At 44.2% G+C, this 20,000-nt stretch overlaps 1 protein-coding gene across 2 annotated transcripts in view; it reads left to right on the top strand.

Moving 5' to 3' along the window:
* TRMT9B (tRNA methyltransferase 9B (putative)) overlaps window positions 1–19,507 on the top strand; it is a 178,162-nt gene extending 158,655 nt beyond the window's left edge. For both annotated transcript variants that reach the window (XM_086963344.1, XM_086963345.1), the window contains exon 4: window positions 18,354–19,507. In XM_086963344.1, coding sequence (XP_086819470.1) covers window positions 18,354–19,369 — 1,016 coding nt within the window. In that variant the 3' untranslated portion in view covers window positions 19,370–19,507. The remainder of the gene's footprint in view (window positions 1–18,353) is intronic.
* Window positions 19,508–20,000: the final 493 nt, after the last annotated feature.

Genomic DNA, 20,000 nt, shown 5'->3' with positions numbered 1-20,000 from the left:
ATAAAAAGGAGCATGAGAAAGAAAAAAGAAAGATGCTAATAAGGAACTAAAGAAAGGATTAACGTAACAAAGAAAGAAATATTTAAATAAAAGGAGAAAAGAAAAACGATTGAACAAATGAATGCATATATTAAATGCTTAATGCAGGGCACGTTTTGCTATAGTGCCTTATATTTGAAAACATGTCAGTGCTCAAGAGGACGGAGTAAATCCCACTATAGCAAAGTATTAAAAAAGAGGAGACCTTCTTGACTATTGGAAAATGTGATGGGGACTTTGAACCATTTGGTGATAAGGCAGTATTATAGATTTAAGAAGAGGTAATATGGCATCGTCAAAGGCAACTTTGGTGTAACAACCAATGCAATTAAAAAAAAAAAGTTTAAGGAAACTGCTTTAAAATATGCTGCACCATCAAGCCTTATCAAATGTATCCATATAGTCTGATGATTGAGTGAATGAATAAAAAAGTGTTCTCGAGAAAAATGACTTGAAAAACCTACAAGAAAGACAACTTAATAAAAATTAGAGGCTAGTTGCAAACGAAATGGTGATAAACAGGTTCAGCATTATCAAATTAAATCAAACAGTATTTATATAACATGGCTAAACACCCCTAGGGGTATTCAGGCGCTTTGGTCTAGCTGATATTTAGTTGAAGAGCCAGGTCTTGAGTCCCTTTCTGAAGTCTGCAAATAAAGCTGAGGTTCGGAGGTGGAAGTAACTCCAGGACTTGGGGAGAGCTAGGAAAAGAAACAACCTCTGCTGTGGCTTTGGCGAATGTGCGGCTGTGGGCGAGGAACAGTGCAGTTGTCTGGCAGGTTGGTGGAAGGTCAGTTGGGGGTTAATGTAGGCAGGTCCCTGGCTGTGGAGGGCTTTGAAGGCATCTGTTAGCATCTTGAACTGATATCTCTTCTGAACAATGAGTCAGTGGATGTTTCTGAGGTTGGGGATGAGCTGGTCCATTTGTGAAGGTTGAGGATGAGCCTGGCTGCTGTGTTCTGTATGGTATGGAGTCGGATGAGGAGTTGGAGGGTTCCAGCATAGAGTGCATTTGCGTAGTCCAGTCGGCTGGTGACTAGGGCTTGCATGAATGTTTTCCTGGTGTTGATCAGGATCCATATGAAGATCTTTCAAAGAATGTGGTGGGTGTAGAAGCAGGAGATGGATACTGCGTTGACCTGGTGCTTCATAGTGGGTTTGCTGTCCAGCATGATGCAGAGGTTGCGGATGTTGTCTGTTGGGGTCTGTGTGGGTCCAGGCTTGTGGGCCACCAGGTGTCACCCCACGGTGAGGTGTTCCTCCCAAAGATGAGCTCTGCCGTCTTGCCCGTGTTCAGTATCAGGCAGTTGGACCTCATCCAGTTAGTTATGACGGTCCGAAAGTTGGTTCTGGTGTTGGTTGTTGTCTGCATAGGATATGATTTTGAGTCTGTGGGTGCACACAATGTCGGACAGCAGGATCATGTAGGAGTTGATCAAGGTGGGGTTGAGTGAGGAACCTTGGTGGATACTGCAGATGATGCTCTTGGGCTTGGAGGTTAAGGTCGTGGAGCATATTCTTTGTGTGCATCCTGTGAGGAAGGAGGAGATCCATTTATGGGTGTCTCGCTGGATGTCAATGTGGTGGAGGCTGATGAGAGTGTGGTGGGATACTGAATTGACTGCCACTAAGAGGTCAAGCAGTATCAGCCTTGCTGTCTCCTTGGTCGAGGAGGGCTCTGATGTTGTCGGTTGCAGCAACAAGGGCGGGGGCTTCGGTGCTGTGGTTGGCGCAAAAGGCGGATTGAGAGGTGTCAAATAGGTTGTTCCATTTCACGTGTTCCGTGAGCTGGCGTTTGATGGCTTTCTCTAGAACTTTGGCTGGGAAAGATAGCAGGGCGATGTGGTGGTAATTCTTGAGGCCGGTGGGGTAAGAAATTAGGAATTTCTCTTCTCTGATGTAGTTATTGCTGAGCATCTCAAATGTAAATTCCACATTATAAGCTACTAATGCAGATGCAGCAGATATAGGAATAACTACTATGTCCCTAACATTCTTTTCTAAAGTATATTGTAGTTAGTGATAGAAATGCAGTGTGGTCAGTGTTGCTTTGATAGAATATTTCCTGCAACAGTTGATATTGTTGGATACCCATGAAGTTTGCTCTGGAGGGTCCTCTAGATTTCTGTGGATTGATAACAACCACCACTTTTTTTGTAGTGATGCTCTATCTTTGCAAAAATGTGTGACAAAAAAATCCCTTTTGATAACAGATGCAGGATTTTCAAATTAAACCCACGTAGGTGTGTGCCTACTTTTGCTGCCCTCTACCGGCATTCAAAAAAGGAACACTGCACCATACCAGATGCCCCAGAGAAGAAAGTGTTATGTGAAGCTTGTGCCCTAGGATGCTGAAATCATTCAGCACAGTTCTGTTATTTCCATCCTCCACCCACGTTAAAAAAGACCCACATTTTGTGGAGCTGTTATTGCCCATCCTCTGGTCCCATCAGTTGGGCCAGCAGTGTGTACTCCACAAATGCCAGATGAAAAGAAAGGTATCTCTTGAATGGTATTGCTATGGTCTGATATAAAACCGAGGGCCAGAGTCCCTGTCTTGCTTCTATGGGATTTACATCCATCTTGTTCTGTTTTTGTCAGTGGGCAAATATCCTCATTTGGCCATTTTGTGGTGCCCGAACAGAATATACAGAAAAGTATAGGATGCATGGACCCCTATCATTGTTGGCAAAGCTGTCAACTCCTCCATGTCATGTGGGATCTATTCTGTAATTCCTGGATTTAGCCAATAGCACTTTGGATGCTGAGACATTTAGGTCAAACATAATGAGTTGTTTAAGAAATCTACAAGGCCCAGGAAGCAAAACATAATTTGCTAAGAAATGGGAAATGAGTGCAAGGCCCCCAGGGATATGGGGTCATGTGTGACACCTTACCTGGAGTCAGGTCTAAGATGTTAACAATGTTTACAGCTTGAAAAAATCATATGGAGAGGATACAGGGCTCCTAGTACATTTGAACCATATAACACTTTACATGCTGACACAGTTGGCTTAATACTTCTTCTGTGCAAAACTTCAGTCCCATACTGTAAAACCCCAATGGATACAACATTCAGATATGACTGTATGTGCAGCACGTGACAATCTGCAATTGGCTGTTTTGTGCCCATAACCCATCATCACCTGCACCACTATCGTGTCACTCTACCCATCTGACAGTCTTGCAGCAAAGTGTACTTTCTCACCAAATATGTTAGATCTCCCAATCTGATGCAACAGCGGACTCTACATCTAAAATACATCTTATGTCCTGTAAATCACATTCAGCTCAAATGCATAGATGACCTTCATAAATGCTCAGCTGCCCATACTCCATCAATCACCTAGTAGTGATAGAGCGCGCAGGTCACCCAGCTAGGAAATTTTACTAATACTCACCTGGGCCCATAAATTCAAACTACACAACCTAGACATGTAGATACTTAGGAACTTTAAACACATTGGATCAGGGAGTTGAGTTTTGAAGTTAGGTACTCAAGAACATTCATAACATTTGTAAAATATGAAATAACCACAGACTCTGGGTAGGTTCAAACTTTTATCTAATCATCTTCATCATCATATGTCATGAGCATAAGGTTAAAACAAACGAGACTATCTATAATCAAAATCATAAACAGCGTATAGCTATGCAAAAGATAGAGTATGCTAATCATTTAGGAACTTGAAATAAAGGGAAGGTAAAACAAGGAACATGCTAATTTTAGATCACAGTCTTTCGCAATTTCATTAAAGGAGGGTAAAGGAAAAAAGGTACATGCTACACGCAAAGATTTTCGCAATTTCAAATGACAGTTTAAAGAAGAACTTATTTCAATTCGAGATTTTAATTTAACTCAATACTATAGGGAAGGTAAGATTTGGAACATACTATTAAATACAGCTTATCTCCTAAAAGGGAGGGTGAGAAAAGGAACATATACTAAATAGGAAAACGATTTACCATTGACTATAGGTGGGGGGAAATGGGAACATACTAATAAACAATAATACATGGAAATCTCATTCAAAAGGGACGGGGAAAGAAAAGGAACATATGCAATAAAGCTTTGCAAATTTTCAGGAATTTAGAAAACGAAATGAAAATTTGTTTATGAACACCCACACAGACTTTATATTTACATAGGATAGAGTGAAGACCAACCATGGCCACGGGTCAGTTGGAAAAGACAGGAAGAAACCCCAAGGACTTAGGAGCCAGTAGGCGAGCAGGTGCAGCTCATGGAAAATCAGGACAGGATACCCCAGAATTCGGATCAGGACCGGTTCACCAAAGGTTAAGACCAACACCTGCAGCTTTGGTTGCAAAGCCTGCACTACTCCCTCTCTGCAAGGAATCTGCCAAAACCCCGATTGGGTCTCGAACCTTTTGTCCGCAAAGTGCTTCGCCAGCACTTTCACTTCCCAAAACCCCGATTGGGTTCCTCGAACCTCCCAACAGAGTGCTTCGCAACTCTCTGTTTTAGTCACCTATTGAGTGCGTTGGGTCAGTGACAGGTCAGCTATTCAAACAAGTCGGACAAATTCTCTAGCTAGACCTATGCTAGTTATACTGTTTTTCGGGTCAGTGTTCCACCCCCCAATGTTGCAAGTGTAAGGATCCCCAATTTTGATTGGACAAAGGAAGAGGACAGGTCATCACACCACCTAATTTTTCAGACTTTCTCAGATATTTATGTAAATTCCGTTAACGCCCATTGAATTCCAGGTTCTCATGACATATGCCTTCGGTTAACAATGGTGAATATAACAGTGAATACAAATGTATCGAATCCTAGTACAGTTCAGCTTCTTCTCGCTAGGTCGCAGGTCAGGTTCCCAGGAGCATCTTGGCTGTGGCTGCCAGCTGGATGGGTTCCACTGCTGCAGAGTTCTTTTCCCTTCGCAACGTGACTTGCGCAGTAAGGACTTCCAAAATGGAGTAGTAAGCCCCTCCCAGGCCCAAAAAATACAATACATGAAAAGCAAGAGAAAACAATTTAGAAACCCAGTAATAAATGATTACACTGTATACCATGAATCTCTATACTACTCTTATTACTTTATAATAATCTATAGCATTAGGATTAAGCAGAACGAACAGCTTAGCGAAAACCGCAAGCAAACTGCAAGCATGTGAGAACACAGAGCAGCCATTTTAGTTCTATTGCGCAAGTGCAACTAGCTTCCCACCAAGACATTGAATACGTCACGTCACATGGGTATGACCGACGCATGCACAGTCTAAATTCCCGCGCAGCAGCAGCCATTTCAGGTTGCAAGCGTATTAATATTAATAGACACATAAGCAAGCGACTGTCGGACACCCAAAATGTTGAACAAGGGGCAGATTAATAAGACAAAACAGGTTGATTAGTTAAATATTTTTATTTCGAGGTTCATGAATAATTCAAACAAGTCGCTTCACGTGCGAATTCTTGGTCCATCGGTAGCACCCCACCTAATTCACTTGCAAATGACAATTTAGGCAGGAGCCAATGTGAAAGTTGGTCAGGAGGAGGTAGGAGTGACCTGGAAGTTGTTGTCACAGTGTAACTTGGGCTCTCTGCATGTATGGATTGTCACAGCCCCTCCGGAGGTATGCAGCATGTCGGTATCTCTGAGGATGCCACAAACCCACAGCATGATAAGCCATAAATATAAACATTAAAAATAAGCCTGTGATTTGTTGGGTGACATGGTGAGCCATACTATGGACTACATGGAGCTTGTTGCCCACAGTTAGGAATGAGTGGTGATGGTGACAGCACACAAGGCAAAGAGAATAGAGAGAGTGCACACTTGAGGATCAGTTCTAAGGCACCAGAGTGTGTCTGACTTCTTGAGCCTGACTAGCTTTGAACATCTGTGTCTTCCAGTCTTCCCAGGTTCTCAGCATAATGTGATGCAGTGGGGAGAGGGTCGGCACTTACTATCTGTCCATGCTTCTTTGAAGTCAGTTTGCATTATCCAAAACAATACATGTTTTAATTTGGCATGCAGGCATAATGAAGCAAACTCACTAGTCCAGCACCTCAACGTATTCTGAGTAGATGTGTTTTCTCTATCCATAAAGTCACTGCAGAGAACCGTACAGGAGTAATCCTTGGGCATAGCTACAATACTGCGCTAGGTTGGTGAAATATGGTGGGCCAAAGGGGTATGGAGATGAGGTTGCAGTAAGCAAAGCAGAGTGGCTGTTTGCCAAAATAGTGCATGGAGGGACCGGTCCTCTACTATATCTCCTCTTAGCCCCACCCTGTCACAAGTCATTCACAACTTTTCTGTTTAATTTCCCAGCAATGCCAAGTTCATAATTTGTTCCACGTTTTTCCCCATGGACTGTTTTTAGTGCCCTGTTCTTGCTTTACTAGATGTCTTGTATATTCTTCTTTTGAGAGAGCTCTCAATGATTGTCTAGGGAACTGTCACCCTCTCTTCTACCCAGTGGAAAACTCCTCCACTCTCCTGAGCAAGCTCAAATAAAACTTGTCTTCAAGAATTGCATAATTACTTTAAAATTATTTGAAACTACATCTGCTAAGTTGCAACCTCTGCTCAGTCTCTTGTTCATAGTTTGGAAATTGTACCTTTGGTCCATTCAGTTGCATTATTGCACACATTTCATGTTCCCCAACTGTTGTAGCCCTGTAGATGACATGCTGTTCTCACTTGTGCCATCTAATGTTGGCTTGGGATGTTCTTCAAAGAAGCTCTTTCAGACCACTGATGCCTCTCATCAAAGCCACAATGCACCAGTGCACATATTTCACCTAAATGTATTTTCCACCATTTTATTATGATGTGCTTGGCCCTCTGTGCTTGGCCCCACCCCCGTGCCAAAAAATGTTGTCAAAAACTTAGGTGTCTGGCTCGACCCCTCACTTAACTTTCAGTCCCACACGAAGAAAGTGGCAGCTATGTGTGTGGGTCTAATGAGGAGCCTCAACCCCATACTTGGATTTTTTGACTCCAAAACCCGCCAGCTCATCATTCAATCTATGATCCTTGCCCGGCTGGACTATGCCAATGTCTTACTCTTGGGGGCAAACAAAGCAGAACTAGCAAGGCTGCAACGTATCCAAAACTCGGCCGCCAGAGCAGTGGTTGGTCTCCCACGTAGGTGCTCTGCCAGAACCACCATCCGCAATTTACACTGGCTACCAATTGAATCTCGTATTCACTTCAAAACCCTTACCATGGCATTTAAAATCCTCAACTCTGATTGTCCTGAACTCCTACACCCGCTTCTGGTGCCCTACACTCCCCAGCGCACCCTGCGCTCACTGGGACAACACCTCGTGATGGTCCCCCGAACTAAGCTCTGTAGAACGGGTGGACGTTCCTTCAAAGTCTTAGGGGCTAAACTATGGAACTCCCTACCTCCACACATCCGTACCCAAACCAATCTGATCGCTTTCCGAAAGGAACTCAAAACCCATCTCTTCTCTGTCATCTAATTCCTCTGTTGGTTTCCCCTTCTCCTCAGGTACTTGTTAGGTTAGCGCCGGGACGCTCTGTTGCTGGGGCAGCTGTTGCGCTTTAACAAATAAATAACATAACATAGCATGTGTTTCAAGTGCTGCAGGAAATACTGCACCTTAAAAAATATAGGTCTGAAGATCAGCGCCTACTGAGAAGAAATCTCGCTAAAGAGCAAGAAGACAGTTGAGATGAGAATAAGTCATTACGGAATAGGCTATGGAAAGCACTTTTTTTAACTGAGGGACTACAGTGGCATGTCTGTTCGGCATACAACAAAAAAGACTATTTGACACTGAAGAGATAGAAGATGAATGCCGCATGAAGGCATGCTACATTAAGACTTCAATGAGTCTGTAATTGATGCAGTTACCAAAGAGGGTGAAGGATGTGAGCAGGGGCGGCTGGTGACATTTGAAAGTGGTGCGGTGTAAATACTGCACTGTGGCAAGCGAACGAGCCCGAACCACTTATGGGGGGTTCCGTGGGTCTCCCCGAGAACATTTAAAAAAAAGAGTGGGCAAATGTTGCATTCTCAAGCAGAAAGAAAATAGATGGCTTGGCGAACACATCTCTGGGAGTAGCCAGACAAGTCTCTATGCAGTTGCACAGATACATCACTCTCCCTGCATTGACATAGGCACAGTCATCCTGCACTCATAGACTCATTACTCACCCTTCTCTGACAGATCACTAAGCCAGCATTCACCCATCCACATCACTCACCCTGGACTCACATAGGCACACTGTTCAACCTGCACTCACACAGACAACACTCACCCTGGACTCACACAGGCACACTGCTAAACCTGCACTCACACAGACATCACTCACCCTGGACTCACACAGGCACACTGCTCAACCTGCACTCACACAGACATCACTCACCCTGGACTCACACAGGCTCAATATCCCTTTTCTTCTTTGTCTTTCATTCTTTTATTTTATTACAACTCCAATTATTCTTTATCGTTCTCCAATTATTCGCTCTTGATATGTTTATTACATACTCAATCCTGGATACTTTTATTGAACAAATACGTTCCTCTTTTAAGTAACTTCTCCTACCGGAATTTTAGATCAAAATATATTTCCATGCTATAACATTTTGAAAATCGTTTTTAAAATTATAGATTACTTATTCTTTCTGACTCAAAAATCAAAAACACATTTGAGTTTTCTTATTTCACACCAAAACAGTAACAACGGCAGACAGTGTCTGTTGTTTCCTCACACGCTGACTTTGGAAGGCCAAATCCTTCTAATCCCAGCTTCTCCGGGTGACTAAAATTGTGCAATTTTCTGCACATAATTGTAGCTCTTTTATAGCTGCCAAGGTTTCAGATAGCTATGTGTGACATTTCTTTAATTTCAGTGCAATTATGAGTGACATTTTAACCACTATGAGTGACATTTTCTCGTGAGCAAAATCCGGCAGTAAAGCTGAGGGAAACATGTACATTTCAGAAATGACACCCAATTGAGCAAGAAGAAACTAAGAAAATCTTAAAATTGCTACAAATGACAAAAATGGAAGAGCACTAAGCTAGTGCCCTTGTAAACTGATCGTAATTTTGGAAATATGCAATGTAGCATTGGTACAGTCAAGTGCTTTCAACAGGGTTATCGAACATCTCCGCTGTGATAAATCCCTGCATTAGCATTAATTTAATAACTACTTACCTTTTCTCTGGTAAAGTCATAACACTACAGGGCACAAGCTAGGTAAGGAAAACATTTAAAAAAATAATGTAGCTGCCGCTGTCCTTGAGAAGTGTCTCTAGGTGTGTTACACTCATTAGTTCAGCTGCCATCATGCACTCCCAGCTGCTGTACAGTAGAAGTCAGTCTTTTCCAAGTCGTAACGCTGTTGAAGACCTCTGAATGCAAAACTGGTCAGGGGAATGCATATTTGTATTTTGTGTATTGTGAGAATCTTTCCCTGAATTAGCGAGTTTCAAATTCTGTTAAAAATTGCTCTAATTAGATGTGCAGTCCCTTGCTATAGACATGTTTGAGAGAGGCATGCCTGCCCTAAACATCACCTGTTCAGCCTCTCCCAGACTTGGAGCACGGATTGAAGGAGAGTTTTAGTGTTGCCAGGCGACTGCAACAATTATTTGGGGCCAGGCTGGTGCACGGGCTGAGGGAGGAAATAAACATCGGAAAAGAACCAGAAATGAAAGTGCACATAGTCAGGACTGGAACAGCAACTTTTATATGTGGCAGTTACAGAGAAGTATTTTTAAAAAGATGTAATGTTGATTTTTAGTAAAACATTACCTGCTTTCTCAGGCACTGATCGTTATTCATCGTGTCACTGGGCAGCTGATCCCGGCTGGTGGCGCCGCGACCCAGTGGGCTGGGTAAAGGTTGTGTGAAATATTACCGCCTGCTGTGCCATTAAACATACTGCAACCAAAGCATCAGCTTGCTGCACCCATCCTCAATGCGACTGGCGCCAGCGCTGCCTCTACTGCCCCACTGCTCGTGGTGCTGATCTGGCTGAATGGTGCAAGTGGGTTCAGATTCCTGTATTTCTCGACCCTCGGCGGGCCCGGGGCTCCGGGTCAGAAATAATTATTAGCCGGCGGGGGGGCGGGTGCCAGATAATTTAGCCCCACAGCTCAGGCGGCCCAGCAGCATGTGCGATCAGAGTACTGATGTCAGCCAGAGCACCATGATTTCGGTGCTGCGGCGCCAGTTAGCTCAGTCATGGTCACAACAGTTCTTGAAGCAACCAGGCATGCACATTAACGGTGTGCTCTGGGTTCCAGCGGCAGCCGCGGTCCCTGGGATTGGTTTGGGGTTGGTTTGGTGGGTCAGAACTCCTGAATTAAGAGCAGCCAGGAACTGCGGCCACGTCGAATCGGGCGGGAGCAGGACGTTACGCCCTGCGCCGTTGCGCTGTGTCCGGAATAGAATGGTTGATACATTGTCGCAAAATCTCCAACGCTTGCCAGGATCAGCTCTAGGGCGCGCTGCCACTGCAGCTTCAGTTTGCCATTCCAATGCTGCGTGATTAGCAGTGCTTGGATGGGGCTTGAAGTCCTGGGAGGCACTATGTCAATTATGCGTGACTTTGCATTTCAGTGCGGTGATGCGGATCACCACACTGAAATGCGTTAGTGTCACTTCCAATGCGTGATACTTGGCAGGCCTGCTCTTTATACCTTAACTTGTCTTCTAGTAGCCAAAGCGAGGCCTCGCCCACGCTTTGCTCTCGTTCTTTTTTTGGGCCTCTGAGGGGATATTAATAGAAAGCATTAGGGCAGAGCAGACGTCTGCTCTCCTCATGACTTCTCTAAAGCAGGATTCTTTGCTGCAAAAATTAAGTGCCCGTCCGTCTGTAAACCCAGCCTCAATGTAATCGGGATTAACTCGTCAACATCCCGCATTTGGACAGAGTTCATAAAGCGCCGTACACTTTCAGCCCAACGGGAAATCGCCTGAAGAGCACCAACCAACTGAGCTGCCTGCTAACCGCCGCTTTTTAAGTGTCAAAAAAACGGCCTCTCTCTGTACTGTGCACATACCATTTCCACCACCTTCAAACATACCGTTATTCTGTTTAAGGGGTACAAATACCGCACTGCAAAAACATTTAACGTGCTTGCTCAATACCATATAAAAAGTGGAGGTAATAGAAAACAGCAGGAAGTATATATGGGCTGTTAAGTACTTGGGGCAGGGAGAAAGCTGAGCACCTCCTGCATGGCTCTGAGTCCCACCAGCAAATTAGCAGACTGAGTTTCCAGCGGCAGCCGCGGTCCCTGGGATTGGTTTGGGGTTGGTTTGGTGGGTCAGAACTCCTGAATTAAGAGCAGCCAGGAACTGCAGCCACGTCGAATCGGGCGGGAGCAGGACGTTACGTCCTGCGCCGTTGCGCTGTGACCGGAATAGAATGGTTGATACATTGTCGCAAAATCTCCAACGCTTGCCAGGATCAGCTCTAGGGCGCGCTGCCACTGCAGCTTCAGTTTGCCATTCCAATGCTGCGTGATTAGCAGTGCTTGGATGGGGCTTGAAGTCCTGGGAGGCACTATGTCAATTATGCATGACTTTGCATTTTAGTGCGGTGATGCGGATCACCACACTGAAATGCGTTAGTGTCACTTCCGATGCGTGATACTTGGCAGGCCTGCTCTTTATACCTTAACTTGTCTTCTAGTAGCCAAAGCGAGGCCTCGCCCACGCTTTGCTCTCGTTCTTTTTTTGGGCCTCTGAGGGGATATTAATAGAAAGCATTAGGGCAGAGCAGACGTCTGCTCTCCTCATGGCTTCTCTAAAGCAGGATTCTTTGCTGCAAAAATTAAGTGCCCGTCCGTCTGTAAACCCAGCCTCAATGTAATCGGGATTAACTCGTCAACATCCCGCATTTGGACAGAGTTCATAAAGCGCCGTACACTTTCAGCCCAACGGGAAATCGCCTGAAGAGCACCAACCAACTGAGCTGCCTACTAACCGCCGCTTTTTAAGTTTCCAAAAAACGGCCTCTCTCTGTACTGTGCACATACCATTTCCACCACCTTCAAACATACCGTTATGTAATAGAAAACAGCAGGAAGTATATATGGGCTGTTAAGTACTTGGGGCAGGGAGAAAGCTGAGCACCTCCTGCATGGCTCTGAGTCCAACCTGCAAATTAGCAGGCTGAGTTTCATTTAAGTTATAACACGTCTATTTTTGTAGTGTGTCTTGTGTATCCAAAGTTATTTTATACAAAACATTCGCACTGAATGATAAATAAATAGGCCATCAGCATGGCTTACAACATACCTTTGCAGTGTACTCGTGTCATCTGAACACCAGTGTTGCCCAAGATCTCGGTACATGGCTCTAATAAAAATGTGCTACTCAAGTTTGATCAATTATTTGAATCAGTATTTACCTGCAAATAAACCATTTATCTTTCCTTTTCAATCTAGTATCAATCTCTGTTCTTTGCGGTGGATCCAGCAGGAAGAGTTGTGTGCTTTCACTGACATAATCTGCACAAGTCCAGTCGCGGCTCATGGGGGGAGAGAGGCGGTGTGTCGCGGCTCGGGGGGGTGGGGGGGGCAAGACAGGGAATTAAATATAACACTGAAAACCTACCTGTCCGCGGGTCCGCGCCGCCTCTGCTTCCCTTGGCACCTTCACAACGGCAGTGGAGTGGACTGGACGCCCCTCTAAGACAATCCTGGCGCTGCCAGGAGTGCCAGGATTGCCTTAGTGACAAATAAACGTTTGTCCTCAAAGGAATAATTTATACATTTATTTCATTAATTAATACTGTCACTGTAAGTGATCAATCATTCATCCGAGGCAAGGTAGATACAGTTTTTTACTGTTTTTTATTTCCAACAACTTAATTTGTTAGAGTATTTTTTCATAAAAATTTAGACTTGCCTTAGGGCACGGCTACTATTCGCCCACCACACACCCATTAGGAGTCCGAGGGGCTCCTAATGGGCATGCGCAAACCAGTCCAAACACAAGTGCGCATGACTGGGCACGGGCTAAACATTCGCCCTCCGTCCCCACTCATGCTGCCTGCCCCTGGTGATGTCTGACAATCATGTCAGTCAACATGATGCCAGCCCGCCCACCTCCTTCAGTCTCTGAAGGGGGTGGGCGGTCCGACGTCATGCTGACTGACATGATTGTCAGTTCTCCCTCGACATCTTTGAACTTAAGTAAACTGAGTCAGGTTACTTAAGTTCAGAAACGCCGAGGGAGCTGCAGGCCGGGGGGGCTACGCCCCCCAGCCCCAATGGACGCACCGCGCCTGGATGTGAGTCTGACGACAGTGTGGGAGCACATCCAGCAGTCCTGAGGCCCAAAAGTATTACAATCCTTTAAATCGCTCACTGGCGGATTCAAATGTACAAGACCAACATTTTTCAGGGACCCAGTAAAGCTTGCACCAAGTATTATGATTATACCTCAACATCAAGGATCCCATAGAACACCACCAGCCTTGAAAGAACACTGTCCCTGAACACTACATCCCTGAGAATCAGCCTCAAAACAATTTCAACTCCATCCAAAGGAATTGACTTCAGAACATGGCCATGCCTTGATGGATGTACCCCTTCTCAAAATAGCTTGACCCATGCAGTTGGATCAAATGTAGAGCCCAACACTGCTTGCCAGCGAAAACAAGCTTTGACTCTGGAGGAACCACAATGCCAAAAAACCTCTGACTCTTCATCAGCACCAAAGTAAGCCTCAAAGTCGAAAAAGGCTCTTGACACTGAGGACAGATACAGTTTCTATGCATAGTGCAGAAGGCACTAATTTCCATCAGACACCACAACAGGACATTGGACAAGGCACCCTCCACATTGATTCTGTCACAGGCCATATTCTTGTCTGTCTCCACAACACACATAGCCAGCAAAGATAAAGCATGAACTTAACTTCTGAGGGAGCTATTTCAGAGGAAGTCTAAGCTGTCTCATTTACTAAAAAGATAAAGGCGGCAATCACTGACACCCTACTGCCTTATCACCATCTCCAGCCCTGCACTCACTTTCTGATTCAAACTGCGATGTTTCTGCTGACCCAGTTCCCTCTTGTCCAGCATACCACACAATCATACTGAAGACTGCACAGCACCACACTCTACCTCTCAAGGGAAGAGGAGGAGGATGACTTCTTCATCAATCGAGACACTCTCTGAAACTGAGAGATCAAATCAATACATGCCCATGTTTAAGTCCAAGCTAGTGTTCAGTCATAAATCTCAAGCGCCCTGTATAAATATGGATAGTTAAGCTACAGGTTAAGAAGAAATTCAAGCCTGCACCCCGGATCTATGTTCATCTGCAGTACTCACAAATTTACTGGCAAACAACACACATAGAAAGAAAAGTTCTGGAGACACCGTGCCTCCTGATTAAGAAAGTAAAAAAATAGACACTTCTGGGAACCAAGTTACTGTCAGAACTATAATGCACTAGTGATTTACTAACTCAGTAGCTTTCCTGTCAAAATACGACAGACACCAGTGGGCCTTATTCAGATGTCTAGCTGGTAAAAGGGTGAGTCAATCCCATGTTCATAAACCAACACAAAACAGATAGTCCTTCTTTTCCATCATTTGGGATTTTCATCAATATAAAAAACTTACACCTTTGTTCCAGTCATACCCAAACGATTTTCTGAACAACTATTATTTCCGTAATGGGCAATACTGACCCCAGTCAAGAACGAGTGTTGGATTTTCAAAGGTCACTTCCTTTTAACCAGATGTCGCATCCTATGATAGTGAGGTTGATAATTAAAATGGTAGGCAAGACGGCAGTGTCCATTAGTCTTTAAAGCATGGTTGCAAATGCACCTGCTGCAGGAATGTGTTCCCAAACAATGGTCACAAGTAACTGGGGAATGGGAAGATCTAGTGGTGGAAGAGCCCAGTGCCCAACACAAAATGCAAGGGTGAAACCAGAAGAACTTGTTCCTGGCAGGTCATTTCTAGAATCTCAGGGTTAGAAATGGGGTTTCTGGTTCGCTAATGTATGCACCCAGCTCAGCCAGAACCCACCACTCTAGTCAGAGTAAGCTAGATATTCAGCTGAGATAACCAGTGCTCACACTCTAGTAGCTTGGCACAAATCAGCAAGACAATTGCAACACACATCAAGTAACACAATGAATACACCACAAAAATACTCCACACAGGATAACAAAATACCAAATACAATAAATATTTCATTAAATAATTTGCGTGTTATGCACATCGTACACAGGGAAATGCAGAACTGAGCACATTCACTTCTATGAAATTATTTACGGTAAATTGAGTGCAGTTGTAAAGATTCCAGTTGAAGATCAATAAATAGATGCGCTGAATTTTGAAGCACCCAAAACAAGATAATTCTACGGTCAGTACCTCGAGACCGGTATGCTTTATGTAAACTTGGCCCGCTGGATAACGCTTAGCTTGGCAATAGAGACCCAATGGGTCTCGGGAGGCACAATGCCTTGGCATTAGGGTTCAGCAGCAACTGCCACGCCAAGCCTTTCTTTGTTCAGCACTGATGGTAGTAAGCAACAGCAGCAGCTTTCCTCTGTCTGAGAGGGGGGTGGGGCTCGTCACTGACATGGCAACGCTTGGCAGTAGGAAGGCAGGGGTCAGAGAAGATGCTGTAGCGTTCATCTGGACTCTGCTGTAGTTTGGCAAATTAAATGCAGGGCCTCCAGTGAAACAAGCACTAGGCACTTTATCTAATCGGGATTAAAGCACTGATTGTCACAAAACAGAGGTCTTCTCTGGTGCAGAGTGCTGGCATTCACAGGACAGGAGCCTTATCTCTTGCAGGGCGACGCACTGGTTATCACAGAATGGCTCGAATGACATTGACAATGAACAGGAAGCAGATGTAGATCCAGCACTGTTTTGTTACAGGTCCAAAGAGTGTCTGGTTTGAAGGGGTCAGAGCCCCAGCACTTATACCCAAAAGTGACTTTGATGTAGGGGATGGCTTCAAATGAGCCCCCTGAAGTGCACAAGTATCCCTTACAATCTGGGGAAGGTGGGTTATCAGTACTTTGTGTGTGGGCAGGAGACTACCTATTCAAGTGGAGGGTGAGCCCCTCCCATCCCTCCCTGCACAGGAAGACCTATCAGAATGCTGGTGAATGTAGATGCAGTTGAGTGTTCTGTATTGTGGCAGGAAATGCCCAAATGTAGCTGTCACCTAGCCCAGACACGTTTTGGAGACAGGCCGTCAGGCACACAGAGCAGTAAGTTAAGTGAAATGTACACTTTATAAAAGTGTCATTTCTAAAACAGTAGGGTCAAATACAAATTCACCAGCAAAGAGGATTTATCATTACCAATCCAAAAATATCAAACATGAAAAAGCTAATCCTCTCTGAACAGGGACTACCACTTAAAAATATATAAGGGAATTTCCGGTGCTAACCTTTTAGAGGGGTAAGCCTCACAGTTGTGAAAAACTAAATAGGCTGTTTTCACAACCAGGACATGAAAACTGCAACAGTACATGTCCTACCTTTTAATTGCATAGCACTCTGCTCCTAGTGCTACATAGGGCCTACCTTAGGGGTGCCATATGTAATAAAAGCGGAGTTTAAGACTTGGCAAGTAGTTTTAAATGCCAAGTCAAAGTGTCAGTAAACTGCACACCTAGGCAGTGACTGGTCTGAGACAGGTTTGTAAGGCTACGTATGTGGGTGGCACAGTCAGTGCTGCAGCCTACTAGTAGAATTTAACTTACAGGTCCTGGGTTTGGTATACCACTTTACAAGGGACTTAGACGTAATGTAAATATATTAATCAGGTAACTACACACACATTTATGGGACAAGCACATGCACTTAATACTGATTAGCAGTGGTAAAGTACTCAGAGACGTAAGGCCAACAAAAAATACAGTAAAACGTGGAGGTAAAAAGCAAAAAGTATGGGAGAAGACTACCCTAAGGATGCCAGGTCTAACACTCGGCAGCAGGTGACCACGCAGAAGCATCCCTCGCAGACTGCAGGGCCCACATCAAAATCCTCACCACTCAAGGTCAGTGGTGACCCCAGGAAAGTCTTGTTCACATCAGCATATTGTATCTTCCAGTACAAAAATTATCCTTTAACACTATTCCTGCGTTATATGTTTGTATATATCACACATACAAAGTAGGAAAAACGGGGAGAGATACAAATATTTCTCCTCATTACGCCTGCCTTGAGGCGACATAAGAGTTTTACGCAAATCCCTGTTTACAAATGTTTGTATGTAGCGATTTGCGTCAAAACCCATGGGAGGCTGCATGGAAATGACCATTTCCACTCACAGAACACCCCTTGATGAAAAGTAACAAAAAGCAGCAAATAGCACAACTTTTTGAAACTTTGGGAAACTATTCAACAAAAATTTTATTTGTGTCAAATAGTGAATCTCAGCATAACACTTACAGCAAAGCACAAGCACTCTGGCCTGTACCTTATTTCTAGTACACATAAGTGAAGTATGTGCTCAGTTTATTTAAATGTGTACTGTCTATCTGTGAATATTGTTGTGCTTCTTATCGCGTTTTTCTTGAAGTAACTTTTGCTTTATAAGAAAAGAATTGATGCTAAAGCTTAGTTACGTAGCCAAACTGTGGGGCATATTATCAGGCCTGGGTGATAAAATTATCGCCGCTTTATTGGCAGGAAACTGCAGATAAAGTGGCGATAATGGGCTTGATAATATGCTCTATGGAATTCCAATCGAAGCTCATGTTAGATGTCCTTCACATCTAACATGAGCTTCAATTGGAATTCCATAGAGCATATTATCAAGCCCATTATCGCCACTTTATCGGCAGTTTCCTGCCAATAAAGCGGCGATAATTTTATCGCCCAGTCTTGCTAATATGCCCCCTGTGTCTCCCTTTCTTGGCTTCAGCAACTCCCATCCCACGTTCATTTGTTACCTCTCCATCTCTTGCGTATGATGCACACTTCAGAATACAAGTACAAAGTATTCTATTTCCAAGGTTCCATCACTTTTAATTTGTTCTTTAATTCTTAGGTTATTTCATAATAATGCAAGTGCACCACCCCTACCAGCAAGTAGAACGTATCTTATTATCAAGGTTCCCTTTTGTTCTTTAATTCTTAGGTCATTTCATAATAATACAAGTGCACCACCCCTACAAGCCTCTGTAAGTCTAATAGGGGTCATGCTCTGTAATAGTTTGCAGCACGACTTTGCTGCCATCTTCGTAATTTACTGGCAGGTAAACAATGAGAATGGGAAAAAATGATATAGACAGATGTGATCTGAAGGTTCCAGGAATGTTAACACTGATTTTTTTTCTTGCTTCTTTTTACAGTGATTCATCATTTTTCTACCAAGCAGAGAAGAATACAAGCAATAAGAGAAATGTCAAGAGTTCTGAAGCCTGGCGGGCAGATAATGCTGTATGTTTGGGCAATGGAACAAAAAAATAGACGTTTTGAAAAACAAGATGTGTTTGTGCCGTGGAACAGAGCCTTGTTCTCCAGGCATTCGTCTGAAAGCAGTCAGCCAGGAGCTAAGGGCAAAGGTGGGCAGAATACTAGAGCACAAGATGCATTCTTGCAGCCAGCCATTAATTCAGAACCTATCAACATGCACGACGTCGACCCGGAAGTTCAAACCAACCGTTCTCAGAGCACTAACAACTATGGGCCATCTGAGAGCTGCTGCCTGAAAATTTCAGATGAGGAAAATAAATTTTACAGTGTGTTGGGTAGGTCTTTTCGGTCGTGGTTCTTCTCCCGATCCCTCGACGAATCTGCCTTGAGGAGACAAATTGACAAGATGAAACCTTTGAAAAACATAGGAGAGTGGGCAAGCAACACTGTGTCCACCCAACCTGGCAGGCATTGCAGCTTGGATTTGGGGCGTCATGGCTCCTTGTTTAAAGAACAAAGTTTAGACGATGATGAGGTGTTTACGGAAAATACGGCTCACAAAAAGACACAGTGGGTCCTGGCCGCCGAAGGCATACGAAGTTTAAACGGAAGTCACCGTGCTATAATTCGAAGCAGCGGTGACAATGTTTCCTTTCATTGTGAGCCTGTGGAAGATACCTGCCCGCACAACAGGGAAGCAAATACATCCACTGGAAGTAAAATTTTGAAAAGAACTTCTACCACAGACTCCAACGACTCCATTTTGGATGCAGCTGTGGCAGTTGGAGAGGAAGGGGACAACATGTTGGACAGTAACGCGTTCATGCGCTACTACCATGTCTTTCGGGAAGGTGAACTCTCTTTTCTGCTTCAAGAATGTGTACCAGAACTCAAGATAGTGAGTTCCTGCTACGATCATGGAAACTGGTGCATCATTGCAGAGAAAAGCTAGGACCTGCTTCCACAGACTGCAGCTGCTGTCAGCCATATTGGACATCCATGGGGAAATACTGAGAAGAAATGGTGTGGCTCATAAGAAGGTCGTTGCGTAATAGAGTCTATGCTTAGCACTTTTGGGGGCATATTATCAAGAACAGGTGATAAAATTATCGCCGCTTTATCGGCAGGAAACTCCCAGTAAAGCGGCGATAATGGGCTTGATAATAGGCTCTTGTGAATTCCCATAGCAGCCCAGGTTAACACCAGAACCTGGGCTGTTATGGGAATTCACAAGGGCCTATTATCAAGCCCATTATCGCCGCTTTAGCGGCAATTTCCTGCCGATAAAGCAGCGATAATTTTATCTCCTGTTCTTGATAATATGGCCCTTGGTTCTGAATTATAATTTAGTACAGATATGGGTCAGACATAGGGGGCATATTATCAAGGAGGGCGATAAGAGATTATCGCCGCTTTAGCGGCCGTTTTTGGCCGCTAAGCGGCGATAATTCTATCGCCCTATTAGCAAGCTGTCGCTAACAGCAGTTAGCGACAGCTTGTAGGCGATAGCGAGCGATTTGGGGCCCGCTTTGCATGTCAGTGATATTTATTGCTAATGACATGCAAAGTGGGCATACTCAACC

This window comes from Lissotriton vulgaris, chromosome 3_1 (genome assembly GCF_964263255.1).
Source record: "Lissotriton vulgaris chromosome 3_1, aLisVul1.2, whole genome shotgun sequence".
In the NCBI taxonomy this organism is placed as follows: domain Eukaryota; kingdom Metazoa; phylum Chordata; class Amphibia; order Caudata; family Salamandridae; genus Lissotriton; species Lissotriton vulgaris.
This window is presented reverse-complemented; position numbering and strand designations above follow the sequence as displayed.